At 46.1% G+C, this 23,341-nt stretch overlaps 1 protein-coding gene and 1 long non-coding RNA gene across 2 annotated transcripts in view; both read left to right on the forward strand.

The window, feature by feature from the left end:
- Window positions 1-2,656, forward strand: part of LOC115618958 (E3 SUMO-protein ligase PIAS2-like) — a 34,994-nt gene extending 32,338 nt beyond the window's left edge. The window contains exons 7-9 of the mRNA XM_030510948.1: window positions 884-989; window positions 1,562-1,635; window positions 2,492-2,656. Of these exons, the coding sequence (XP_030366808.1) occupies window positions 884-989; window positions 1,562-1,635; window positions 2,492-2,656 (345 nt within the window). The remainder of the gene's footprint in view (window positions 1-883; window positions 990-1,561; window positions 1,636-2,491) is intronic.
- An 8,043-nt stretch (window positions 2,657-10,699) lies between these two features.
- LOC115618962 lies at window positions 10,700-22,821 on the forward strand. The gene is made up of 3 exons (XR_003994878.1): window positions 10,700-10,787; window positions 15,525-15,530; window positions 22,789-22,821. It is a non-coding gene; the product is annotated as an uncharacterized LOC115618962 (long non-coding RNA).
- Window positions 22,822-23,341: the final 520 nt, after the last annotated feature.

Here is a 23,341-nt window from a genome sequence, read left to right on the forward strand (position 1 = left end):
ATGCATTTAGATAACTTTATCTGCTCATCTAGGTAAGAGCTTGTTTTCCTATCAGTGGTAAAGGAGGAGTAGGACAGTAGGTGTTCTCATTTAAAATTCTTGTGCAGTATCCAGACAGTATAGGAGCCATAAGAACATGGCTAGCAGGGAGTGGAAATAAGAGATCACAGGTTGTGTTTGTTAGGCAAATGAAACCATTATTATTCTGCAGTAGTGGGACTTGCAGAATTTTCTCTTCACTAGTGACCTTGAAGAGACACTGAACAAAAGAAGCTGGCAAGTGGTGTGAATTAGGGAAGAGTAGTAAATGCTAGGGAATGTGACCAGCCTCAGAGGTGTGGATGTGGAGTAGTAAGGCTTGGCTTAAAAATGCAGAGTAAGCTAAAGAAAAAGTGCAAAGAAATTGGTGCAGCCGTGTGCCATTTGAAGGTGTTGTGTTTGCACCTGAAAGACCATTCATCTTTTCTTTTGTCACGTGATTGTCTTTGAGCTCCCCAGTAACAGATTGACACTGAAAAAAGGGAAGGATTTAGGAGACAGATATGAGAAATTCTTAAAGACTGCATGTATGAGAAAGTGTGTCGCCAGTCTAAATCATCTTTCCAAGAAAAGAGCCCAGATTGTCTCTTGGTTGTGGAGTTACTCATCTTAGTTGAGTCACACCTGGAGTACGACAATTGGACTGGATTGGCAGGAGAGTTCTAGCCAAGTATTGGACTCTTTCACAGCTTTGACAGATGACTTCAGGACTTTTCATAACTATGAAGCCAAAAATCAGCATGTTTTGGTTTTTACTGTATGCCGCAACTAGTGTAAATAGTAATCTGTTGTCATAGTGGAAGTACTGTATGAAATCAATATTCTTTAATCACTCTTTTTGTAGAATTACTCCATGTCTGTGTATCTCGTTCGTCAGCTCACTTCAGCAATGCTTTTGCAGAGGTTAAAAATTAAAGGTATCAGAAACCCTGATCATTCCAGAGCACTAAGTAAGTCACATTAATTTGCCTGTCTGTACTTTTTACTAGAACTGATGATACTTAGGGGCTTTGCAGCATTTTGAAAAGAAAATCCATGCCCGGAGTATCAAAGGTTCCCTTTGCTGTCACCAAAGCATCATGCATGTTTTCAGTGAGGGTCCCTGCACTGGTAGGGAGCACACCTAGAGATCCCATCTGAAATGTTCTTATGGGAATGCTATGAGCAGCACTTACTGGGGAGGGCTGTGAGGTGCAGGTAGATGTCCTAAATTCTCTTCACTTGCATGTGATGCTGATTGTACCTCACTGATGATTATTTTATCTCTTCGCATGTTGGGTTGAGTTTGCTCTACTAACCATTGTGGCTGTTAGTGCATCTGCTGCACATCAAACAGCCTTATGATGCACAGTGTTTGCCAGTCACTTATAAATAGTGAAACTATTGTTGTTTGATATTGCTATGAACTAGTTTCCTAGATGTTTAATTTGTTTTAGATAGCTGGAAATAAAGTACATATACTGGTGAATCAAGAGTAGCATTTTAAATGATGATGTCTGTGTATAACCTCTTAATTTAATAGTTAAAGAAAAACTAACTGCAGATCCTGATAGTGAGATTGCCACAACCAGTCTGCGGGTATCTCTGATGTGTCCTGTAAGTATGGCTGGAAATTACCATATACAGATTTGTATTTTTACCTTTCTAAAAGCAGCCCCACTTTAGAAACTTCACTGGCTTTTGTTATATACTGATTCATTAATATAAAATAGTGGGGAGAAGGGTGCATCTACAAGCACCTGATTGTAGCAGTGTTCAACCAACTATGGTTTAGAGCTGTGAATGCCTCTGGTGTAATGCAGTCAGAATCAAGTTGCTACTTGTGTGTGTAATTGAGGTCTTTAGAAGGAGTAATCTTGCATATTGAGGCATTGAGACTAATTAGGCAGGGTGATAGAATAATTAAAGGATTCAGTGATAAATAAAACTTCCAATCTCATCTTGGTGGTATTGCTTATACTGCCAGCTACTATAGCAAACAAAAAAATTGTTCATGTGTAACAATGTAATGCTGCCTTGGGGTTTCTCTTCCCAGGCAGAAACTGGCTTTGTGTTTGTGACCTATCTGTTAAGCTAAATGTTAAAATGGGTATTATGCCTTTCTAAGTCTAACACAACTGGAGCTCACAAAACCTCTTGAAATATTTGGCTAAAAGAAAATGGTAAAAGCAGGTACTTCAGTAGGTCTTTGAATAAAAATAAAATTCTAGAAATAACATTGCAGGTCCATTAGAAATGTTTCTGACTGCAACTCAGTGAAGACTTTGAGGATGGCTTTATTGTTCCTTTAAGAACAATAAGGGGTGGAGTTGCCTGCAGCATCCTTAGCACTGGGCACCTCTGTAGTGGGAAGAGACAGTTACTTCACCAACTGCCTCTGATTTCATCATTAGCCATCCAGGCCTACTTCACTGCCTTCTGTTCTGACACTCTTTAAATGTGTCTCCTGTAGCTGGGAAAAATGAGACTGACAATCCCATGTCGGGCTGTTACTTGCACACACCTGCAATGTTTTGATGCTGCTCTTTATCTTCAAATGAATGAAAAGAAGCCTACCTGGATCTGCCCTGTCTGTGACAAAAAGGCAGCTTATGAGAGCCTAATATTAGATGGGTAAGAGACTGGGTTTGCAGATTACACAATTATTTAAAATTTTTCATGATGTACTTGATGATAGCTACTTTTGTGACTTGAGGTTTAGCCATTTCATATCATTTTCTTTGTCAAAATACTTTAGACTGGGAGGGTTTGTTAGATTCTGTTTCTATTCCTATGTAACAAACTAGTAAATTTTCTCTCCGGACTGCATCATCAAGCTCTTGAGCCTCAGCATATTTTCTCTGGAAATGTGCCATCTAAGGATAGATCTCCCTTTTACATGTTTTTTTCCTGAAACTATTAACTTTAAAATTTAATTTTAACTCATGAACAAGTGTCAAACTTGATTTGAAGGATGATGATTTCTGCTTCTGTATGGAAATCTGTGAATTGCAGTAATGTTGGAGTGGAACATGGGTAGGTTGGGATGCTCTTCTAGGCTTTGATGTCTGATGGCTGTAATTACAGGCTTTCAGGTAAGATGAACTAGGGAGAAAGTACATGCAATGGGTTGAAGGTGATTGTAATTAGCTTGTCAAATTGTTCTTTAGTCTTCCCCACGAGTAATAATATAATTTTAACTATACCTGCGTTCCTATATCATATTTACAGGAGTCAATATGAATTCCCTCAGTTACCTTTAGATCCTTTTAAGCATTATCTTAGTGTCTCCCGGCTCGGTCACAACCTTCCACTCTTTCACAGGTCCTTTCACTCGCGACGCATGAGTCCAACCCTTTTCGGCAGCCCTTACAGCCGTCTCTGTAGTTAGAAGAACAAGAAATGGTCCCTCCCAGCGAGGGGATAGATTATCCTCTCTCCAACTTTTTATCAATACCTTGTCCCCTGGTTGAATTTTATGTATTGAAAATTCCAAGGGAGTGCTTTGAGCTAGCATTCCTTTGGCTCTGAGTCCTTGTATGTTTTGATTCAAAATAGTGATATAGCATTGGATAGTCACATCTTCCAATTTGGGGTGACTTATTGGTAGCCCTTGAGTGTAGGGCATCCCATATAACATCTCAAAAGGTGAGATTCCAGTTATCGAATTTGGCATAGTTCTAATATTCAGTAGGGCTAGAGGAAGGCATTTTGTCCAAGGCATTTTAGTTTCTATCATTAATTTTGACAATTGATGTTTTAGGGTCTGATTTACTCTTTCTACCCTCCCAGAACTTTGGGGATGCCAAGGAGTATGATAATCCCATTGGATTCCCAAAGCTGATATAACATCTTTAAGGACTTTAGAGGTAAAATGAGATCCCTGATCCGAATCTATTATTTCGATCATCCCATATCTGGGAATTATTTCCTCCAATAATTGCTTTGCCACCACCTGAGCCGTTGCCCTTGCAGTGGGGATGGCCTCAACCCAATGTGTTAATTGATCTATTATTACTAACAGGTATTTATACCGTCCTACTTTTGGCAATTCGGTAAAATCGACCTGTATTCTTTCAAAAGGTCGATGGGCCAAAGGCCTTCCCCCCTTTGGGGCCTGTCTCATTTGTTTCTTATTAATTTTCTGACATGTTAAGCATCCTTGTACTTCTTGTTTTGCCATTTCAAAAATTCCAATACACCCATAGAATTTTAAAAATTGATCAACAAGTGCTCTTGTTCCCCAATGTGTTTGCTGATGTAATCTGCGTAATATCCTCCTAGCAAAACCCTTAGGTAACATTTCTCTCCCATCTGGTAATACCCATTTATCGTTTTCAAATTTGGCCCCTAATTTTTCGTGAGATCCCTTTAACTCATTTTGAGAGTATGTTTTTGGTTCGTTTATCTGTTCTCCCTCTTTTTCTAGATGTTCACCAGTGGTTAAGGCTAAAAGAGCTGCCTGCCTGGCTTCCTCATCCGCCAGATTGTTTCCTCTGATTCTAAAATGGAGCCCCTTCTGGTGTCCAGTTTTCCTATTTCTCCCTTATTGTGCCAGACTTCTAAATTAATCCGCTCCTCATCCTTTTCCGTTAATTGATATAAGTTTACAGCAATCATTCCCTTTTCCACCTCTAAATTTATTCCTAAGTTTATAATTAAATCCCGTCCTAATAGGTTACTCTCTGCTTCTTCCACTAATAGAAAATCTCCTATACAAATTTTCTTTTCAGCTTCTATTTTTACATTTTTGATAATAGGGACCCTAAAGGGTTCCCCTTTTGCTCCCACCACTAGGGTGGTATCTTTACTTATCTGACATCCCATTGGAAGATGTCGAACCGTAGATCTCTCGGCTCCAGTATCAACTAAAAATATTGTTTCTTCTCCCTGGGGACCTATCTTTAATTTTATCAAGGGCTCTGACGATGTTCTTGTCCCCAGAATATAGAGCCCCTGACACCCCTATTCCTTGTCTTGAAACATCTTCTCATCCCGCATCCGCTTTCTACAATCCCTCTTAAGGTGTCCTTTTTTTCCACAATAATAACATTCTAGTACCTCTCTAGAGAGGGTCCTAGCCTTTTCCTTCTGTTCTGTCTGTTTCCCTTCTCGATACCCAGGTCCTGAAACCTTGGGTATTGATCTTGGCTGTTCTCATTTCTGAGTTTCTCGCACTGCTGCTACAAATATTTTTGCCTTTGCTTTCTGTTTCTCCTCATCCCTCCGTACATAGACTTTTTGGGCTTCCCTTAGTAACTCCTGCAATCCTCGATCCTGCCAATCATCTAATTTCTCCAACTTTCTTCTGATATCCCCCCCAGGATCGTGCTACAAATTGGGTTTTTAAAAGTGCCTCTCCTACCGGGGAAGCCGGATCAACTCCAGAATACATCTGCAATGTTTTCCTTAATCTTTCTAACCAGTCGGTAGGAGATTCATCTTTTTCCTGATGTTCACTAAAGGCTTTATTAATATTTTGTCCTCTCGGAACTGCTTCCCGAATTCCCTGTATAATAATTTCTCTCAAATCGGTCATGTTTTGTCTATCATGACCATTTTGATTATTCCAATTAGGATTTTGATTAGGCCATTTTTGTTCTCCGGGAGGACCCTGCTGATGTCGTCTCTCCCAATTTCGCATTCCGGCTTGCCTAATCATAGATCTTTCTTCCGCAGTAAATAATATTCCCAATATTGACTGCATCTCTTCCCAAGTATAAATATTAGGACCTAAAAATTAATCTAATCGTTCAGAAACCCCCAAAGGGTCATCTAATAACCGACCCATTTCCTTTTTAAAAGATCTTACATCGCCCGTGTTCAGGGGTACTGTTACAAATCCAATCCCTCCTATATTTCCTCCCATTGGAACCTCTCGGAGGGGAAATAAAGTTTCTCTTTCTCCTGTTTTCTCCTGAGGATGTTTATCCTCCCGCACTCTTGTCTTACTTCTAGTGCAACTGGAGGGAGGGGAAGAAGGGGGAGCCGTTTCTGTAAAGTCGGGAGATAACGGAGGATAAATGCCACCTCCACTATTTCCCGAGTTTTGTCTTTGATAGGGGGGTGGTAAATTATCCAACGGCTCCCATGAGGGTTCATTTGCTTTATTTGTTCTCCCTTTCTTTTCCCTTAGGGGAAATAACGAAACCATTACAGACGATCCTTTTCACAATGCCGCATAATCGCTTTCCTCCTGGCTAAAAGGTTCTTTGCCATTTACATATAAATTTAAAACCTGACAAATCCAATCATCAAAGGATCCAAATATTGGCCAATATAAACGGTCAGGCCGAATTTCCTCTTTAGTCCATACCTCCATACAGTAATGGACCATTTTCTCTTTGCTCTTTCCCTCTTGGGACGGCCAAGAGCCCCAATTCCTGATCATTATTCCTAATGGACTTTCTGGTGGTATGTCCGGTAGTGTGCTCCCTTTTCTATTCCTGGGACCTCTCCGTGGGCCCCCTCCTGGGCCAGAGCTACGACTCCTACTCTGACCCATCTAGGAATTTTAATGTGGCAATTCCTACAGCCCTTGGTTACCTTGTAAGAGTGTCTTGCAGGGGGTTTGGAGTCTGTCACCCACCCACGAATCCTCCTATAGGAAGCGCTTCGGTCCTTCACTGGCCAAGTCCCTCGCGGGAGATTGGAACCGCGGTTAGAAGACCTCCACACTCGCTTCACAGATCTCCATGTCCTGGCCCGTACCTTCACAGATCCAGGATACCCAGTCCGTGTCTCAGTCACACTCTTACACACACAGGCAACCGAATCCCACCCAACCAAATGGTATACGCTTTATACTTACGACCCAGTCGTCTTCGTTCGGATCTTCGTGCGCAGAATTACGGGCAAAACCTAGTGCTGCAGCCGGCAAGGGAGCTTATATAAAAAATTTTTCTTTGCTTGCCTCTATTCAGGTTCAAGATGGCATTAGTCCCGACCCGACTCGAACAGGAGCCACCAAAATGTAATGGTGGGGCGCCCCCCATGGATCAAGTCAGAAATCAGGAGCAAAAGCTATCCCGGATGAGCCCCCAATTGTGATAAATTAGTCGAGTCCCAAATAGGATATTAGAATTTATTAAACGAATAAAGGCAAGCAAACAGCGCTGGGTGCGCCGGGAGTCTCTGCCCACCAAGACGCACACCCCACAATTCCCGCCCCTGGTTTATATATCTTTCAGGGATAGGCGTGGCTCAAACTTTCCCACTTCGGACTTTTCCTGCCTCGGCTATCAGCGACCTTCCAGGGATAGGCGTGTCCTGAACTTTCCCGCTTCGGCTAGCAGCAAAACCGGCCCAACCGGTTTTAGGCTGGTATGCTGCAATGCCTGCCAAACGACCTTGCAAAAAACCTTGCAAACATAGGAACTATATACATTACAGATGTCCATCACGAGCCTTATCACCATCTTAGCCCTCACACATTCCATTTTTATATGGTTCGGTTCCACAACATTCTATAACAGAATACATTTCCTAACCCCTTAAAAGCATCTAAGCAACCAAACAAGGAACAAAACATTTCTTTTAGCAATTGTGTGATTAACCAAGGAATTATTCCCTTATCCCTTCTTCCCTCTTACTGTGATGTCGACAGGGACGTTTATCATATTCTTTTACACATAATGATCACTAAGATTTCCTATTTATTGACACGAATCACTCCTATGTTCCTCACAACTGGAAACCCCATAGGACAAATCATAGAAAAAATCCATAGAAAAAATGGGTGGATGTACCATGTAGGAATTTTCCCAATTACCTGAGACTCCTGGCATCGGCTGCAACAGGGCTTCCCAGCTGGAAGTGTGGGCCTGGATGATGATTCAGTGGTAAGTGGTGATGTATTTCTTCTTAATCTCTGTTCTCTCTATACAGTAATGATTTAATGCACCGCTAACTTTCTCCAGTATTTTACTTATATACCTATATCTCTGATTTTCTTTATTGTACTTATTCACTATATATAGATATTTACCTAATTCACATTAGTGTGCTTGCTTTACTGTGCTTATTGGCTTTAGTGTACTTGTTTATTAAACTCTGCATATTATACAGCTAGCGTGTGGTCACTTTGGGGCGTACCCTGTCTGTCAGCAGAAAAGAGGGAGAGCGGCAGCCCCGAGGGATGCGAGCCCGCTTGGCTTTCGTGCCCGGCCGGGGGCCGCTGCCGGACCCCTGCCGGGCCTGAGGAGCTGCTTCTTCCCTACGGCCCCGCGGGTTTGGGCACCCCGAGGGGTCCGGCTCGGTTAGGGGAACGACGGGTGTGTACAAAAAAAGGCCGGTTTTTCCTTACGATTTTTTTCAGGGCCGCCCCGCCGGGCTGAGGCGCGGAGCTGTCCTCCCCCGTCACGTGCCGGGGGCGCGCTCAGGGTGCACGATGGTGGCAGCGGGGTCCGGCGACGGCGGCAGCAGCAGCGGGTAGAAAATGGCGGATTTCGAGGAGTTGCGGGTGAGGAGGGAGAAAGGCGGCAGCGGGGGAGATGCGGCCCGAGGTGTCGCCTGAACGCTCCCGCGGCGGGGGGCCCCTCACCCACCCCCTTTCCCCGGCCTTTCCTTACCGGTACCCCCCGCCGCACCACTCGGTGCCTGCCGGGAAAGCGGTGAGCCGTCAGCGCCTCTCGCTGAGGCGGCAGCCCGTAACGCCCGGCCGGAAATCACTAGGGCCCCGCGGTCGCCTGCGCGTTCCCCGGGGAGGAAGCGGGGCCGCTCTGAATCGCGCTCGGGGGCGGTGGAAGCCAGCGGCGCTGCCCGAGGAAACCATCCCGTCACTCCGCGGGAGCAGCTCAGCCAGCCTGCTATCTATCATCTCCGCCGTGTGGGCTGTGCTGTTGGTGGGATTCTCCCCCCACTCCCGACGTTTTAAAAGCCGTTTCGTGCGGCCCGACCGGGCAGGAAGCCGGGCCCTTGCCCGGTACCGGAGGCTCGCATGGCGCCTTGTGGGGCTCCGCGCCGTGGTGCCCTTACTGCGAACTGAAGGGAGAACGCTGAATAATTACCGAATCTCTAAAAATGCTAATAATGATTGAATTTTTGAAAATCCATTAACTGCTTTATAACTTAGGAAACTGCACCCGTGAAGCGTGAAATCCAGTATTTCTTTTCAGACCTGGTTTATCTTCAGTATATATTGCACTTGTGGACTTTCTGTAACAGCTTTTTTGGGGTGGTGCGGTGGCGGCCTTTCATATTTTATGTTGTGTGCACAAAGAGCTGACTACATAGTTTCCTTTTTTTTTCTTATGTTTCTTGAACAGTCTGTGTGTATCTTTGTTCAGAAGGAGAATGTTGTCCTTATGCAGCATCCACATCCGCAGAAGTGCTGCTAAGGGAATACTACATGCACATTGAAGCCCCCCCGACCTAGACTTTCCTACAGAAGGAATAAGTCAGTTAAATAGGAACCACTGTGAGTTAGGCTTTAGTGTAGAGAAAGGTCTGATGGATAAACTGACTGTGGTCTGGCCAACAGTGGGAAATACATTGCAATTGCCAGCAAATTTCCTACACTAAGGCTTCCTCCAGCACTAACATTACTTGGGTAGAAATGGTTGTAGCGTAGCTGAGGAGCTTAGGTATAAAAATCTAATGGAAAGAACCGAGTTTCTTCATTTGAGGACAACAGTGCTCTATCTCAATCTTATGACAAAATAAGCTAACCCTTCTTAAACCTAAGTAAAATGTTGGGTTTTTTGTTTGTTTGGAGTTTTGTTTATGTTTACATGTTTTCTTGTTTAGTGTCCTCACTCATTTTCAGCCCTTGTTCCAAGGTCTCTCAAAGGGTATAGCTATGTAGGTGGCTAAACCCTTCATGTAAACTTTGTAGCAGAGGTAACTTAGTGTAGCTCCTCTTGTCCAGGCTTGAGCCAGAGTGGTGACCTGTGTTTCCCAAAGCGCTATCATCACTTAACTAGATATGCATAAGTATTAATAGACTCTGTCTGGGAATTGGGTACCTTGAATACCTTTGAAATTATAGAATCATAGAATGGTTAGGGTTGGAAAGGACCTTAAGATCATCTAGTTCCAGCCCCCTGCCATGGGCAGGGATGCCTCAAATTAGACCATGTTGCCCAAGGTCCTGTTCAACCTGGCCTTGAACACTGCCAGGGATGGAGCATTTACCACTTCCTTGGGCAGCCTGTTCCAGTGCCTCACCACTCTCACAGTAAAGAATTTCTTCCTTACATTTAACCTAAATCTCTCCTGTTTAAGTTTGAACCCATTACCCTCATCCACCAAACAGTCCACCCATCAAATCCATATCTCTCCAGTGTAGAGAGAAGGATGTTGTGGGGACCGTGTCAAAGGCTTTACAGAAGTCCAGATAGACAACATCCATAGCCCTTCCTTTGTCCACTGATGTAGTAACTCTATCATAGAAGGCCACTAGGTTGGTCAGGCAGGGCTTGCCCTTGGTGAAACCATGCTGACTCTCTCGAATCACCTCCCTGTCCTCCATGTGCCTTATCATGGCTCCTAGGAGGATCTGTTCCATGATCTTCCCAGGCACAGAGGTGAGGCTGACAGGTCGGTAGTTCCCAGGGTCCTCCTTTCTACCCTTTTTAAAAATGGTGTGATATTGTCCGTTTTCCACTCACCAGGGACCTCACCTGACTGCCATGACTTCTCAAATATCATGGAAAGTGGCTCAGCAACTACATCAGCCAATTCCCTCAGCACTCTGGGATGGATCTCATCAGGTCCCATAGACTTATGTATGTTCAGGTTCCTCAAATGGTCACAAACCTGATCTTCTCGTACAGTGGGAGGGACTTTGCTCCTCCAGGTCCCACATTGCAGTTCATCCACTCGAGAGGTGTGGGAGAGAGCCTGCCAGTGAAGACTGAGGCAAAAGAGTTGTTTAGTACCTCAGCCTTCTCCTTGTCTATTGTTACCAGTTCACCAGTCTTGCTCATCAAGGGGGGCACACTTTCTTTGACCTTCCTCTTCTGGTTGACATACCTGTAGAAGCCCTTCTTGTTATTCTTTGCATCCCTTGCCAAGTTCAGCTCCAGCTCTGCCTTGGCCTTCCTGACCCCATCTCTGCACAACCAGACAGGATCCCTATACTCTTCCCAGGATACCTGTCCCTGCTTCCACTGCCTGTGCATTTCCTTCTTGCCCTTTAGTTTGACCAGCAGGTCTTAACCCAGCCATGCCAGCCTCTTCCCTTCCTTATGCAATTTCTTACACCTGGGGATCGCAAGCTCTTGTGCTCTGTGGAAAGCATCCTTAAAGATCTGCCAGCTCTGTCCTGCTCCCTTGTCCCTGAGGGCAGTTTCCGAGGGGGTCCTACTGACTAACTCCTTGAAGAGCTAGAAGTTGGCTTTCCTAAAATTCAGGGTCCTGACTGTAGTCTTTGCCTGTCCCACCTCCCTCAGGACTGCAAACTCCACAAGTGCATGATCACTGCAGCCCAGGCTGCCTCCAATCTTGACATCACTGATTAGCTCGCTTGCATTGGTGACCATCAGGTCCAGTGTCACATCCCCCCTGGTAGGGTTGTCTATTACCTGGCTTAAGTTATCCTCAGTGCACTCCAGGAGTCTCTTGGATCGCCTACAGCTCGCTGTGCAACTTTTCCAGCAGATGTCAGGGTGGTTGAAGCCCATAGCAGGATAGGAGACTGACAGGGTGATGGCTCCTGTAGCTGGAGTAAGAAGGGTTCATCAGTAGTCTCACCCTGGTTGGGTGGCCTGTAGTAGACACCAATCACAAGGTTTCCTTTGTTGCCTCGGTCCCTGATTCTTACCCACAAGCTTTAGACCTGCACATGGCTATTCTTCAGAAACAACTCCTTGCACTCTATCCCTCTCTTGATGTAGAGGGCAACCCCTCCACCCTTCCTTCCTTGCCTAAGGAATTCATGTTAATGAATTCTAATCTTTTTTTTTCAAAAAGTAGGTGCAGAATCTGATGGCCAAGACTAGAGGGGCCCTGCCTCCAGCAAGGTGGAGGAGAAGGACAGCTGGGTTTACTGGACTTTGTGGATCAGATGGCCTGGCATGTCAGAGCCACAGAGGTTCTACTAGACACTGGTGCACAGTGTACCTTAATGCCATCAAGCAATGAAGAGGCAGAATCCATTTGTATTTTTGGAGTGACAGGGGGATCCTAACAGCTGACTCTACTGGAGGCTGAAATCAGCCTGACTGGGAAGGAGTGGTAAAAGCACCCCACTATGACTGACGCAGAGGATCTGTGCATCCTCAGCATCTCAGGAGAGGGTATTTCAAGGACCCAAAAGTGTGCTGGTGGGATTTTGGTATAGCTGCCTTGGAGACAGAGGAAATTAAGCAGCTGTCCACCTTGCCTTGTCTCTCAGAGGACCCTTCTCTTGTGGGGTTGCTGAAGGTCGAAGAAAAACATGTGCCAATTGCGACCACAACAGTGCACTGGTGGCAATATCGCACCAACCCAACGGCAGCAATATTGCACCAACTGAGACTCCCTGATTCCCATCCATAAGCTAATCCGTAGGCTGGAGAGCCAAGGAGTGATCAGCAGGACCCGCCCATCCTTTAATAGCCCCATATGGCCAGGGCAAAAGTCTAACGGAGAGTGGAGACTAACAGTAGACTATCGTGGCCTGAACGAAGTCACACTGCCATTGAGTGCTGCCGTACCGGACATGCTAGAACTCCAATATGAAATGGAATCAAAGGCAGCCAAGTGGGATGCCACAACTGATATTGCCAATGCATTTTTCTCAATCACTTTGGCAGCAGAGTGCAACTCCCACGGGTTGAGATAAGAACAGTCCAGTAACTAAGGTATAATACAAAACTACTACTGCTACCGCCAATCATAATAATAAGGGAAATAGCAAGGGGAGAGAATACAATTGCTCACCACCCTCACAGTGAAGAACTTCTTCCTAATATCTAATCTCAATCTCCCCTCTGTCAGTTTAAAGACATTGTCCTATCCCTACATGCCCTTGAAAGAAGTCCCTCTCCAGATTTCTTGTCAGCCCCTTTAGGCACTTGGAGGCTGCTCTAAGGTCTCCCCGGAGCCTTCTCTTCTCCAGGCTGAACGAGCCCAGCTCTCTCAGCCTGTCTCCATAGCAGAGGTGCTCCAGCCCTCTGAGCATCTTCGTGGCATCCTCTGGACTCACTCCAACAGCCCCGGCTCCCCAGGGCTCACCATATTGATGCTGGCCTTGAGCGCTGCCAGGTATGGGGAATCAGTTGGACCTTAAAGATCCCACCTCCCTGTCATGGAAGGAACCTGCATCTCTCTGTGTTGCCCAGGCTACACTGCAGTGGCTATTCACAGGCGCGATCCTGCTACTGACCGGCACAGGAGCTTTGACCTGCTCCGTCTCCAACCAGGGCCAGTTCACCACTCCTTAGTCAACCCGGTGTGCCCCGTGCTCGCTGAACCCAGGACACCTTTTTTAGTTTTATATTCTCTCCCCTTGTTATTTCCCTTATCATTATTATTATTGGTGGTAGCAGTAGTAGTTTTGTATTATACCTTAGTTACTGGACTGCTCTTATCTCAACCCGTGGGAGTTACATTCTTTCAATTCTCTGCCCCATCCCACTGGGAGCAGGAGGGGGGAAGAAGGCGGAAGGAGCGAGCGGCTGCGTGGTTCTGAGTTACCAGTTGGGCTTAAACCATGATAGTCCTTTGTGGAGCCCAACATGCGGCACAAAGGGTTGAGATAATGACAGATCTGACCAGGGTGTGTCTAATCGTATTTGTGATAAGCATTCATTGTTTCGGATTAATAGTCACTCGTCACAATGTTGATTTATTTGCTCTCGGAGTTGTTGTGCTTGGTCTCAGAGTTTCAGCATGTCACACCTTACTTGCAGCCAGTATTTGCTGTTTTAGTGTCTATTGGTTTTGGGGCCTGGGCTAAGGTTCTCATTTTGCTGTACTTTGTGATAGTAGCTTGTGATAAAATAGAATTATTGATCATGAAACTGATCTGGTATGCGTTCTCAGCCTGGCCATCACCTCTATACTTTGGGAAGCATGTAATGGGAATTTTTAACAATTACACCTCTTTTCCCCCCCCCCTCGGAGGGCCAACCTAGGAAGGAGACATCCTCTCACACCTTCCACTCCCCCACCAGGCCATCTACAGTAGATTTTGTGAATTTTAAAGATTTTTAATATCCTTTGAATATGAGCCAACAATGTGCCCAGGCAGCCATAAGGCAAATAGAATCCTGGTTTGTATCAATAAGAAGTGTGGCCAGCAGGACCAAGAAATTGATGTCTCCCTGTACTGGGCACTGGTGAGGCTGCACCTCAAATACTGTGTTCAGTTCTGGGCCCCTCACTCCAAGAAAGACATTGAGGTGCTGCAGCATGCCCAAAGAAGGACGGTGATGCTGGTGAAGGGTCTGGAGCACAAGTCTTATGAGGAGCAGCTGAGGGAACTGGGGGTGTTTAGCCTGGAGAAAAGGAGGCTCAGGAGAGACCTGATCTCACTCTACAACTACCTGAAAGGAGGTTGTAGAGAGGTGGGTGTTGGTCTCTTCTCCCAAGTAACAAGCAATGGGACAAGAGGAAATGGCCTCAAGTTGCACCAGGGGAAGATTAGATTGGATATTAGGAAAAATTTCTTCACTGAAAGCATTGTCAAGCATTGGAACAGGCTGCCGAGGGAACTGGATGAGTCACCATCCCTGGAGGTGTTTAAAAGATGTGAATGTGCACAAGCCCATGGGACCTGATGAAATTCATCCACGTATCCTGAGGGAACTGGCAGTTGAAGTTGCTAAGCTGCTTTCCATCATATTTGAAAAGTCATGGCAGTCAGGTGAAGTTCCCAACGACTGGAAAAAGGGAAATATGACCCCCATTTTCAAGAAGAGGAAAGTGGAAGACCTGGGGAACTACAGACCAGTCAGTCTTACCTCTGTGCCTGGCAAGATCATGGAGCAGATCCTCCTGGAAACCATGCTAGGGCACATGAAAAACAACAAGGTGGTTGGTGACAGCCAACATGGCTTCACTAAGGGCAAATCATGCCTAACCAATTTGGTGGCCTTCTATGATGGGGCTACAGAACTGATGGATAGGGGCAGAGCAACTGATGTTGTCTATCTGGACTTGTGCAAAGCGTTTGACACAGTTCCCACACGACATCCTTGGCTCTAAATTGGAGAGATGTGGATTTGATGGATGGACCACCTGGTGGATAAAGAATTGGCTGGATGCTTGCACAAAGAGAGTTGTGGTCAACGGCTCAATATCCATGTGGAGACCAGTAACAAGTGGTGTCCCTCAGGGGTAGGTGGTGGGACCAATCTTGTTCAACATCTTTGTCAGTGACATGGACGGTACGATTGAGTGCACCCTCAGCAAGTTTGCCAATGACAGCAAGCTATGTGGTGCGGTCAACATGCTGGAGGGAAGGGATGCCATCCAGAGGGACCGAGACCACTTGAGAGGTGGGCCAATGCCAACCTCATCAATTTCAACAATGCGAAGTGCAAGGTCCTACACCTGGGTCGGGGTAATCCCAGGCACAGCTACAGGTTGGGCGGAGAAGAGATTCAGAGCAGCCCTGCAGAGAAGGACTTGGGGGTGTCGGTCGATGAGAAACTGAACATGAGCCGGCAAGTGTGCGCTTACAGCCCAGAAAGCCAAACGCATCCTGGGCTGCATCAAAAGAAGCGTGACCAGCAGGTCAAAGGAGGTGATCCTGCCCCTCTACTGCTCTCGTGAGACCCCACTTGGAGTACCGTGTGCAGTTCTGGTCTCCACAACATGAGAAGGACATGGAGCTGCTGGAGCAAGTCCAGAGGATGATCAGGGGGCTCGAGCACCTCCCGTATGAAGACAGGCTGATAAAGTTGGGGCGGTTCAGCCTGTAGAAGAGAAGGCTGCGTGGAGACCTCATAGCAGCCTTCCAATATCTGAAGGGGGTCTACAAGGGTGCTGCAGAGGGACTCTTCATTAGGGACTGTAGTGATAGGACAAGGGGTAACGGGTTGAGACATAACAGGGGAGATATAGGTTGGATATAAGGAAGAAATTCTTTACAGTGAGGGTGGTGAGGCACTGGAATGGGTTGCCCAAGGAAGTGGTAAATGCTCCATCCCTGGCAGTGTTCAAGGCCAGGTTGGACAGACTCTTGGGTGACATGGTTTAGTGTATGGTGTCCCTGCCCATGTCAGGGGGGTTGGAACTAGATGATCTTAAGGTCTTTTCCAACCCTAACCATTCTATGATTCTCTGATTCCATGTGTAGATGTGGCGCTTAGGGACATCATTTAGTGATTGAGTTGGCAGTGCTTGGTGTCGTGGTTTAAGCCCAGCTGGTAACTCAGAACTACGCAGCCGCTCGCTCACTCCCCCCACTTCTTCCTCCCCCCACTCCCGGAGGGATGGGGAGGAGAATCGGAAGAACGTAACTCCCACGGGGTGAGATAAGAACAGTCCAGTAACTAAGGTATAATACAACACCACTACTACTACCACTGATAGCAATAATAAGGGAAATAACAAGAGGAGAGGATGCAATTGCTCACCACCTGCCGACCGGTACCCAGCCCGACCTGAGCAGTGATCTGGGCCTTCCGGGTAACTCCCCCCAGTTTAGATACTGGGCATGACGTGCTGTGGTATGGAATACCCCTTTGGCCAGTTTGGGTCAGGTGTCCTGTCTCTGCTTCCTCCCGGCTTCCCCTCCTCCCTGGCAGAGCGTGAGACTGAGAAAGTCCTTGGTCGGCGTAAACATTGCTTAGCAACAACTAAAACCATCGGTGTTATCAGCATTGTTCCCAGGCTGAAAGTCAAAAACACAGCACTGCACCAGCTACTAAGAAGGAGAAAAATGACTGCTACTGCTGAACCCAGGACACTTGGTCACTGGTTGGACTCAGTGATCTCAAGGGTTTTTTCCAGCTTAAACAGTTCTGCGATTTGACGTTCATTTTTTATCTGGCTCAATTCACTGATCTGTCTTACTGTAAAAACAATTTTCTCAACATTAAGGAGAGAATAAGGAGCTAGCATCTTGGGGCACAGGTGGAGTTCAGACTTTTTTTTGTTTCTGACTGCATGGTTGTAGCATAGTTGTGTTAAAACTTAGCTGAGATCTGATCTATTTTAGAATACATGGGTGTAAACTTTGTAACTGTATAGTAAGTATTAGGGAAGGTAAACCCAAAGCATTGCGTTTTGAGTTGTATGACTTTCAAAATCAATGCCCAAAGCTTTTAATGTTGTCTATTGGACTACTATTTAAAAGTCACCAATGCACTTTTGAACTGTTTTAAAAAATATCTTTTATGATGCCATATGTCTACTACTTCATACCTTCTGTTAGGGCCTTTGTCTGCCAGTCCTTGAGTCTGGAGTTAGTATGGTACAGTAGTAGTACAGATTCAAGTTAGATGTTCATAGATGTGTCTATGCCAAGTTACTCATTTGTAGTAATGGGTGGAGAATATAGTTTCTTTCTCTGAGTTGTCTTTTTTATCTTATTTGTTTGTTTGTTTATTTATTTAAAATTAGAATCTTCCTGTCTATGAACTTCTTAGTTCAATCCTCCAAGTCTTCCACAACTAACTGATAGCCAGGTAAATAGTATTATTTCCTTTTAAGAGATCTTTGTGTCCCACAATACCAGAATGTGATATGAAAAGGACAGGAAGTTTTCTGTGACCTTCTGGAAGTATCAGTTATGTTGGTTAAACAGTTCGTTAGTATGATATAATGTAGCTTTTAAAAAACTGTCCACCTTGCTGTGCCATCCTTTCAGGAGTGAGACCTGATGTGCCTGTCTCTGTTCATGCATGCATTTAACATGCTGCCCAAAATAAAGGACATTTCAGAATAAACTATGGAGAACTTAAACACTTCCTTATTTCTTAAAATGTGATGGAAGACCTGTGATAATACTGATTAATCTGATTTTTTTTTTTTTTTTGCTTGCTTGCTTGTTTCATGTAGTGAGATATTTTGTGTTAGAGCTTATGCTTCTGCCTGGGAATTTAAAGTAGCACTGCATGGGTTGCATTAACGTTTTGTTGTTGCTATTGTTTGAGTGTGGAAACAATTAGAAGTCTTTGAAATTATGAACCCAACCAAACTCAACCTTCTTCCTGGACACTTTGTTTCTTTGTTTTAAACTAACTATACTCTTGTGTTGGGAGGGGGTATGGGTAGTACCTAAGATAACAAGTGTGAAACTATAATGATGGAAGCTCAGATGCTTCCCTATGCTCCTCGAAAAGGCCTACTCAGGGTACTGTTGGTTCATCTGTACTTTTTTCTCTTTTCTTTCTAGAATATGGTATCAAGTTTTCGTGTTTCTGAACTACAAGTGTTGTTGGGGTTTGCTGGACATAATAAAAGCGGGCGGAAACATGACCTCCTGATGAGAGCACTGCACTTACTGAAGATCGGCTGCAGCCCAGCAGTTCAGATAAAAATCCAAGAACTCTATAGGCATCGGTACCCAAAGACAATTGAAGGACTTTTGGATTTATCGGCTATAAAACCCACCGTTTTCAATCTGGACAATAGTTCCTCTCTTGTCGAGCCTGATCTCACTGTTGCTGGCATTCACCCACTCCCTTCTACTTCGGTCACACCTCAGTCTTCTTCCTCACCTGTCAATTCTGTGCTCCTCCAAGACAGTAAGCCACACTTTGAGATGCAGCAGCCATCCCCTCCGATTCCACCCGTTCATCCCGATGTTGAACTGAAAAGCCTACCTTTTTATGATGTGCTTGATGTGCTCATAAAACCTACAAGTCTAGGTAAGCGTTTAATAGCTCTGCAGCTTGCTTGATTCATGAAATAGGTGTTGCTTATGACAGCACTAAGTCCAGACTAAAAGGGCTTTTTTGCAGCTGGGGAAAAGTGTAAACTCCCCTTCTCATCTCTACTCTTGCCCTCTCCTCATCACTTGTCCCCAAAAGTGCCAAGCCATGCTTCAGAAAATAGTGTGCTCTTTTGTAAATATTAGATGGTTAAAGATCTTTGTCTTTTGAATACGAAGTAATAGAGTAGAATAGTTCAGTTGGAAGGTACCTACAATGATCATCTAACTGGCTGACCAAAAGTTAAAGAATAGTAGTTAAGGGCATTGTCCAAATGCCTCTTAAACACTGACAGGCTTGCGGCATTTGCCATGTCTCTAGGAAGCTTGTTCCAGTGTTTGACCATGCTCTCAGTAAATAAATGCTTCCTAATATCTAGCTTGAACCTCCACTTTTGGCTGAAAGATTTGGACCCGAAGTCTCTGCCTGGTACAGGTCGCACATCCGTCAGGGCCAACACCAACTAACAAGAAAGAAACACAAGCTTTCTTAGGCGTTGTGGGGTTCTGGAGAATGCACATCCCAAATTAGTGTAATTGTAAGCCTTCTCTATCACGTGACCCGGAAGAAGAATGATTTCAAATGGGGCCCTGAGCAACAACAAGCCTTTAAAAAATTAAATGAGAAATAGTTCATGCAGTAGCCCTTGAACCAGTCCAGACCGGGCCAGATGTGAAAAACGTGCTCTATACCGCAGCCGGGGAGAATAGGCCTGCCTGGAGCCTCTGACAGAAAGCTCCAGGGGAGACTCGAGGTCTACTCCTTGGCTTTTGGAGTCGGGGATACAGAGGATATGAGGCCAGCTGTATCCCAAGTGAAAAAGATACTGGCAGCCTATGAAGGGGTTCGAGCTGCTTCAGAAGTGATTGGAACTGAAGCGCAGCTCCTCCTGGCACCCCGGTTGCCTGTGCTGGGCTGCATGTTCAAAGGCAGGGTCTCCTCTACACATCATGTGACCGATGCTACATGGAGTAACTGGGCCTCACCATATAATAAACTGCCAGAAAGTGAGAAGCAATATGCCTTGTTTACTGACGGGTCCTGCCGTACTGTGGGAAAGCATCAGAAGTGGAAGGCAGCTGTATGGAGTCCCCTGAGACAAGTTGCAGAAACTGCTGAAGGAGAGGGTGAATTGAGTCAGTTTGCAGAGGTGAAAGCCATCCAGCTGGCCTTGGACATTGCTGAACAAGGAAAATGGCCAGTACTTTATCTCTCTACTGACTCATGGATGGCGGCAACTGCCCTGTGGGGGTGGTTGCAGCAATGGAAGCAGAGTAACCGGCAGCGCAGAGGTAAACCCATCTGGGCTGCTGCATTGTGGCAAGATATCGCTGCCCGGGTGCAGAACCTGGTGGTGAAGGTACGCCTCATAGATGCTCATGTGCCCAAGAGTCGGGACACTGAGGAATACCAGAACAATCAACAGGTGGATAAAGCTGCTAAGATTGAAGTGGCTCAGGTGGACTTAGATTGGCAACATAAGGGTGAATTATTTTTAGCCCTGTGGGCCCATGACACCTCAGGCCATCAAGGCAGAGATGCAACATATAGATGGGCTCGTGATCGAGGGGTGGACTTAACGATGGACACTATTGCCCAGGTTATTCACGAATGTGAAACATGTGCTGCAATTAAGCAAGCCAAGCAGTTAAAGCCTCTCTAGTATGGAGGACGATGGCTGAAGTACAAGTATGGGGAGGCCTGGCAGATTGACTATATCACATTCCCACCAACCCGCCAAGGCAAGCGCCATGTGCTTACCATGGTGGAAGCAACCACTGGCTGGCTGGAAACATACGCTGTGCCCCATGCCACTGCCCGGAACACTATCCTGGGCCTTGAGAAACAAGTCTTGTGGTGACACGGCACCCCAGAGAGAATTGAGTCAGACAATGGGACTCATTTCCAGAACAACCTTATAGACACTTGGGCCAAAGAGCATGGCATTGAGTGGGTATATCACATCCCCTACCATGCACCAGCCTCTGGGAAAATCAAACAGCACAATGGGCTGTTAAAAACGACCCTGAGAGCAATGGGTGGTGGGACTTTCAAACATTGGGATACACATTTAGCAAAAGCGACCAGGTTGAAGACTAGAGGATCTGCCAGTTGGGCTGGCCCAGCCCAGTCAGAACTTTTATGTACTGTAGAGGGGGATAAAGTTCCTGTGGCACACGTAAAGAATTTGCTGGGGAAAACAGCCTGGGTTATTCCTGCCTCAGGTAAAGGCAAACACATTCGTGGGATTGCTTTTGCTCAAGGACCTGGGTGCACTTGGTGAGTAATGTGGGAGGATGGGGAAGTCCAGTGTGTACCTCAAGATTTCATACTGGGTGAAAATAGCCAGTGAATTGAACTGTATGATAGAATCATAGAATCATAGAATCATAAGGGTTGGAAAGGACCTTAAGATCATCTAGTTCCAACCCCCCTGCCATGGGCAGGGACACCTTGCCCTAAACCACGTGGCTCAAGGCTCTGTCCAACCTGGCCTTGAACACCGCCAGGGATGGAGCATCCACAACCTCCCTGGGCAACCCATTCCAGTGCTTCACCACCCTCACTGTAAAGAACTTCTTCCTTATATCTAATCTAAACTTCCCCTGTTTAAGTTTGAACCCATTACCCCTTGTCCTACCACTACAGTCCCTAAGGAAGAGTCCCTCCCCAGCATCCGTGTAGACCCCCTTCAGATACTGGAAGGCTGCTATGAGGTCTCCACGCAGCCTTCTCTTCTCCAGGCTGAACAGCCCCAACTCTCTCAGCCTGTCTTCATATGGGAGGTGCTCCAGCCCTCTTATCATCCTCGTGGCCCTCCTCTGGACTCGCTCCAACAGCTCCATGTCCTTTTTATGTTGGGGACACCAGAACTGTACGCAGTACTCCAAGTGAGGTCTCACGAGAGCAGAGTAGAGGGGCAGGATCACCTCCTTCGACCTGCTGGTCACGCTTCTTTTGATGCAGCCCAGGATACGGTTGGCTTTCTGGGCTGCAAGCGCACACTGCAGGCTCATGTTCAGCTTCTCGTCAACCAACACCCCCAAGTCCTTCTCTGCAGGGCTGCTCTGAATCTCTTCTCTGCCCAGCCTGTAGCAGTGCCTGGGATTGCCCCGACCCAGGTGTAGGGCCTTACACTTGGCTTGGTTAAACTTCATAAGGTTGGCATCGGCCCACCTCACAAGCATGTCAAGGTCCCTCTGGATGGCATCCCTTCCCTCCAGCGTATCAACCGAACCACACAGCTTGGTGTCGTCGGCAAACTTGCTGAGGGTGCACTCAATCCCACTGTCCATGTTGCCAGCAAAGATGTTGAACAGGATCGGTCCCAGCACCAACCCCTGAGGGACACCACTTGTTACCTACCTCCAGTTGGATATTGAGCCATTAACCTCAACTCTGCGTGCAGCCATCCAGCCAATTCTTTATCCACCAGGTGGCCCATCTATCAAATTGATGTCTCTCCAATTTAGAGACAAGGATGTCATGCGGGACATTGTCGAATGCTTTGCACAAGTCCAGGTAGATGACATCAACTGCTTTGCCCCTATCCATCAGTTCTGTAGCCCTATCACAGAAGGCCACCAAATTGGTCAGGCAGGATTTCCCCTTAGTGAAGCCATGTTGGCTGTCACTAACCACCTCGTTGTTTTTCATGTGCCTCAGCATGCTTTCCAGGAGAATCTGCTCCATGATCCTGCCAAGCACAGAGGTGAGACTGACTGGTCTGTAGTTTCCTGGGTCTTCATTTTCCCCTTCTTGAAAATGGGGGTTATATTACCCTTCTTCCAGTCATCAGGAACTTCACCTGACTGCCATGATTTTTCAAATATGATGGACAGTGGCTTAGCAACTTCATTCGTCAGCTCCTTCAGGACCCACAGATGGATTTCATCAGGTCCCGTGGACTTGTGCACATTGAGGTTCCTAAGATGATCTTGAACTTTATCCTCTGTTAGAGTGGGCTTAAGGTCTGCATTTTCACAGTCCCTGCATTTGCCTTCCAAGACTTAGAATCATAGAATAGTTAGGGTTGGAAAGGACCTTAAGATCATCTAGTTCCAACCCTCCTGCCATGGGCAGGGACACCTCGCACTAAACCATGTCGCCCAAGGCTCCGTCCAACCTGGCCTTGAACACCGCCAGGGATGGAGCATTCACAACTTCCTTGGGCAACCCATTCCAGTGCCTCATCACCCTCACTGTAAAGAACTTCTTTCTTGTTTCCAATCTAAACTTCCCCTGTTTAAGTTTGACGCCATTACCCCTTGTCCTACCACTACAGTCCCTAAGGAAGAGTCCCTCCCCAGCATCCTTATAGGCCCCCTTCAGATATTGGAAGGCTGCTATGAGGTCTCCACACATGTTAAGCTTCTCATCAACCAACACCCCTTCTCATCAACCAACACCCCAACATGAGCGACATGGCTACAGCACTTGCCAGTGAAGACTGAGGCAAAGAAGTCATTGAGAACCTCAGCCTTCTCCAATTCCAGGGTATCCAGGTCTCCCAT

This window comes from Strigops habroptila, chromosome W (genome assembly GCF_004027225.2).
Source record: "Strigops habroptila isolate Jane chromosome W, bStrHab1.2.pri, whole genome shotgun sequence".
Lineage (NCBI taxonomy): Eukaryota > Metazoa > Chordata > Aves > Psittaciformes > Psittacidae > Strigops > Strigops habroptila.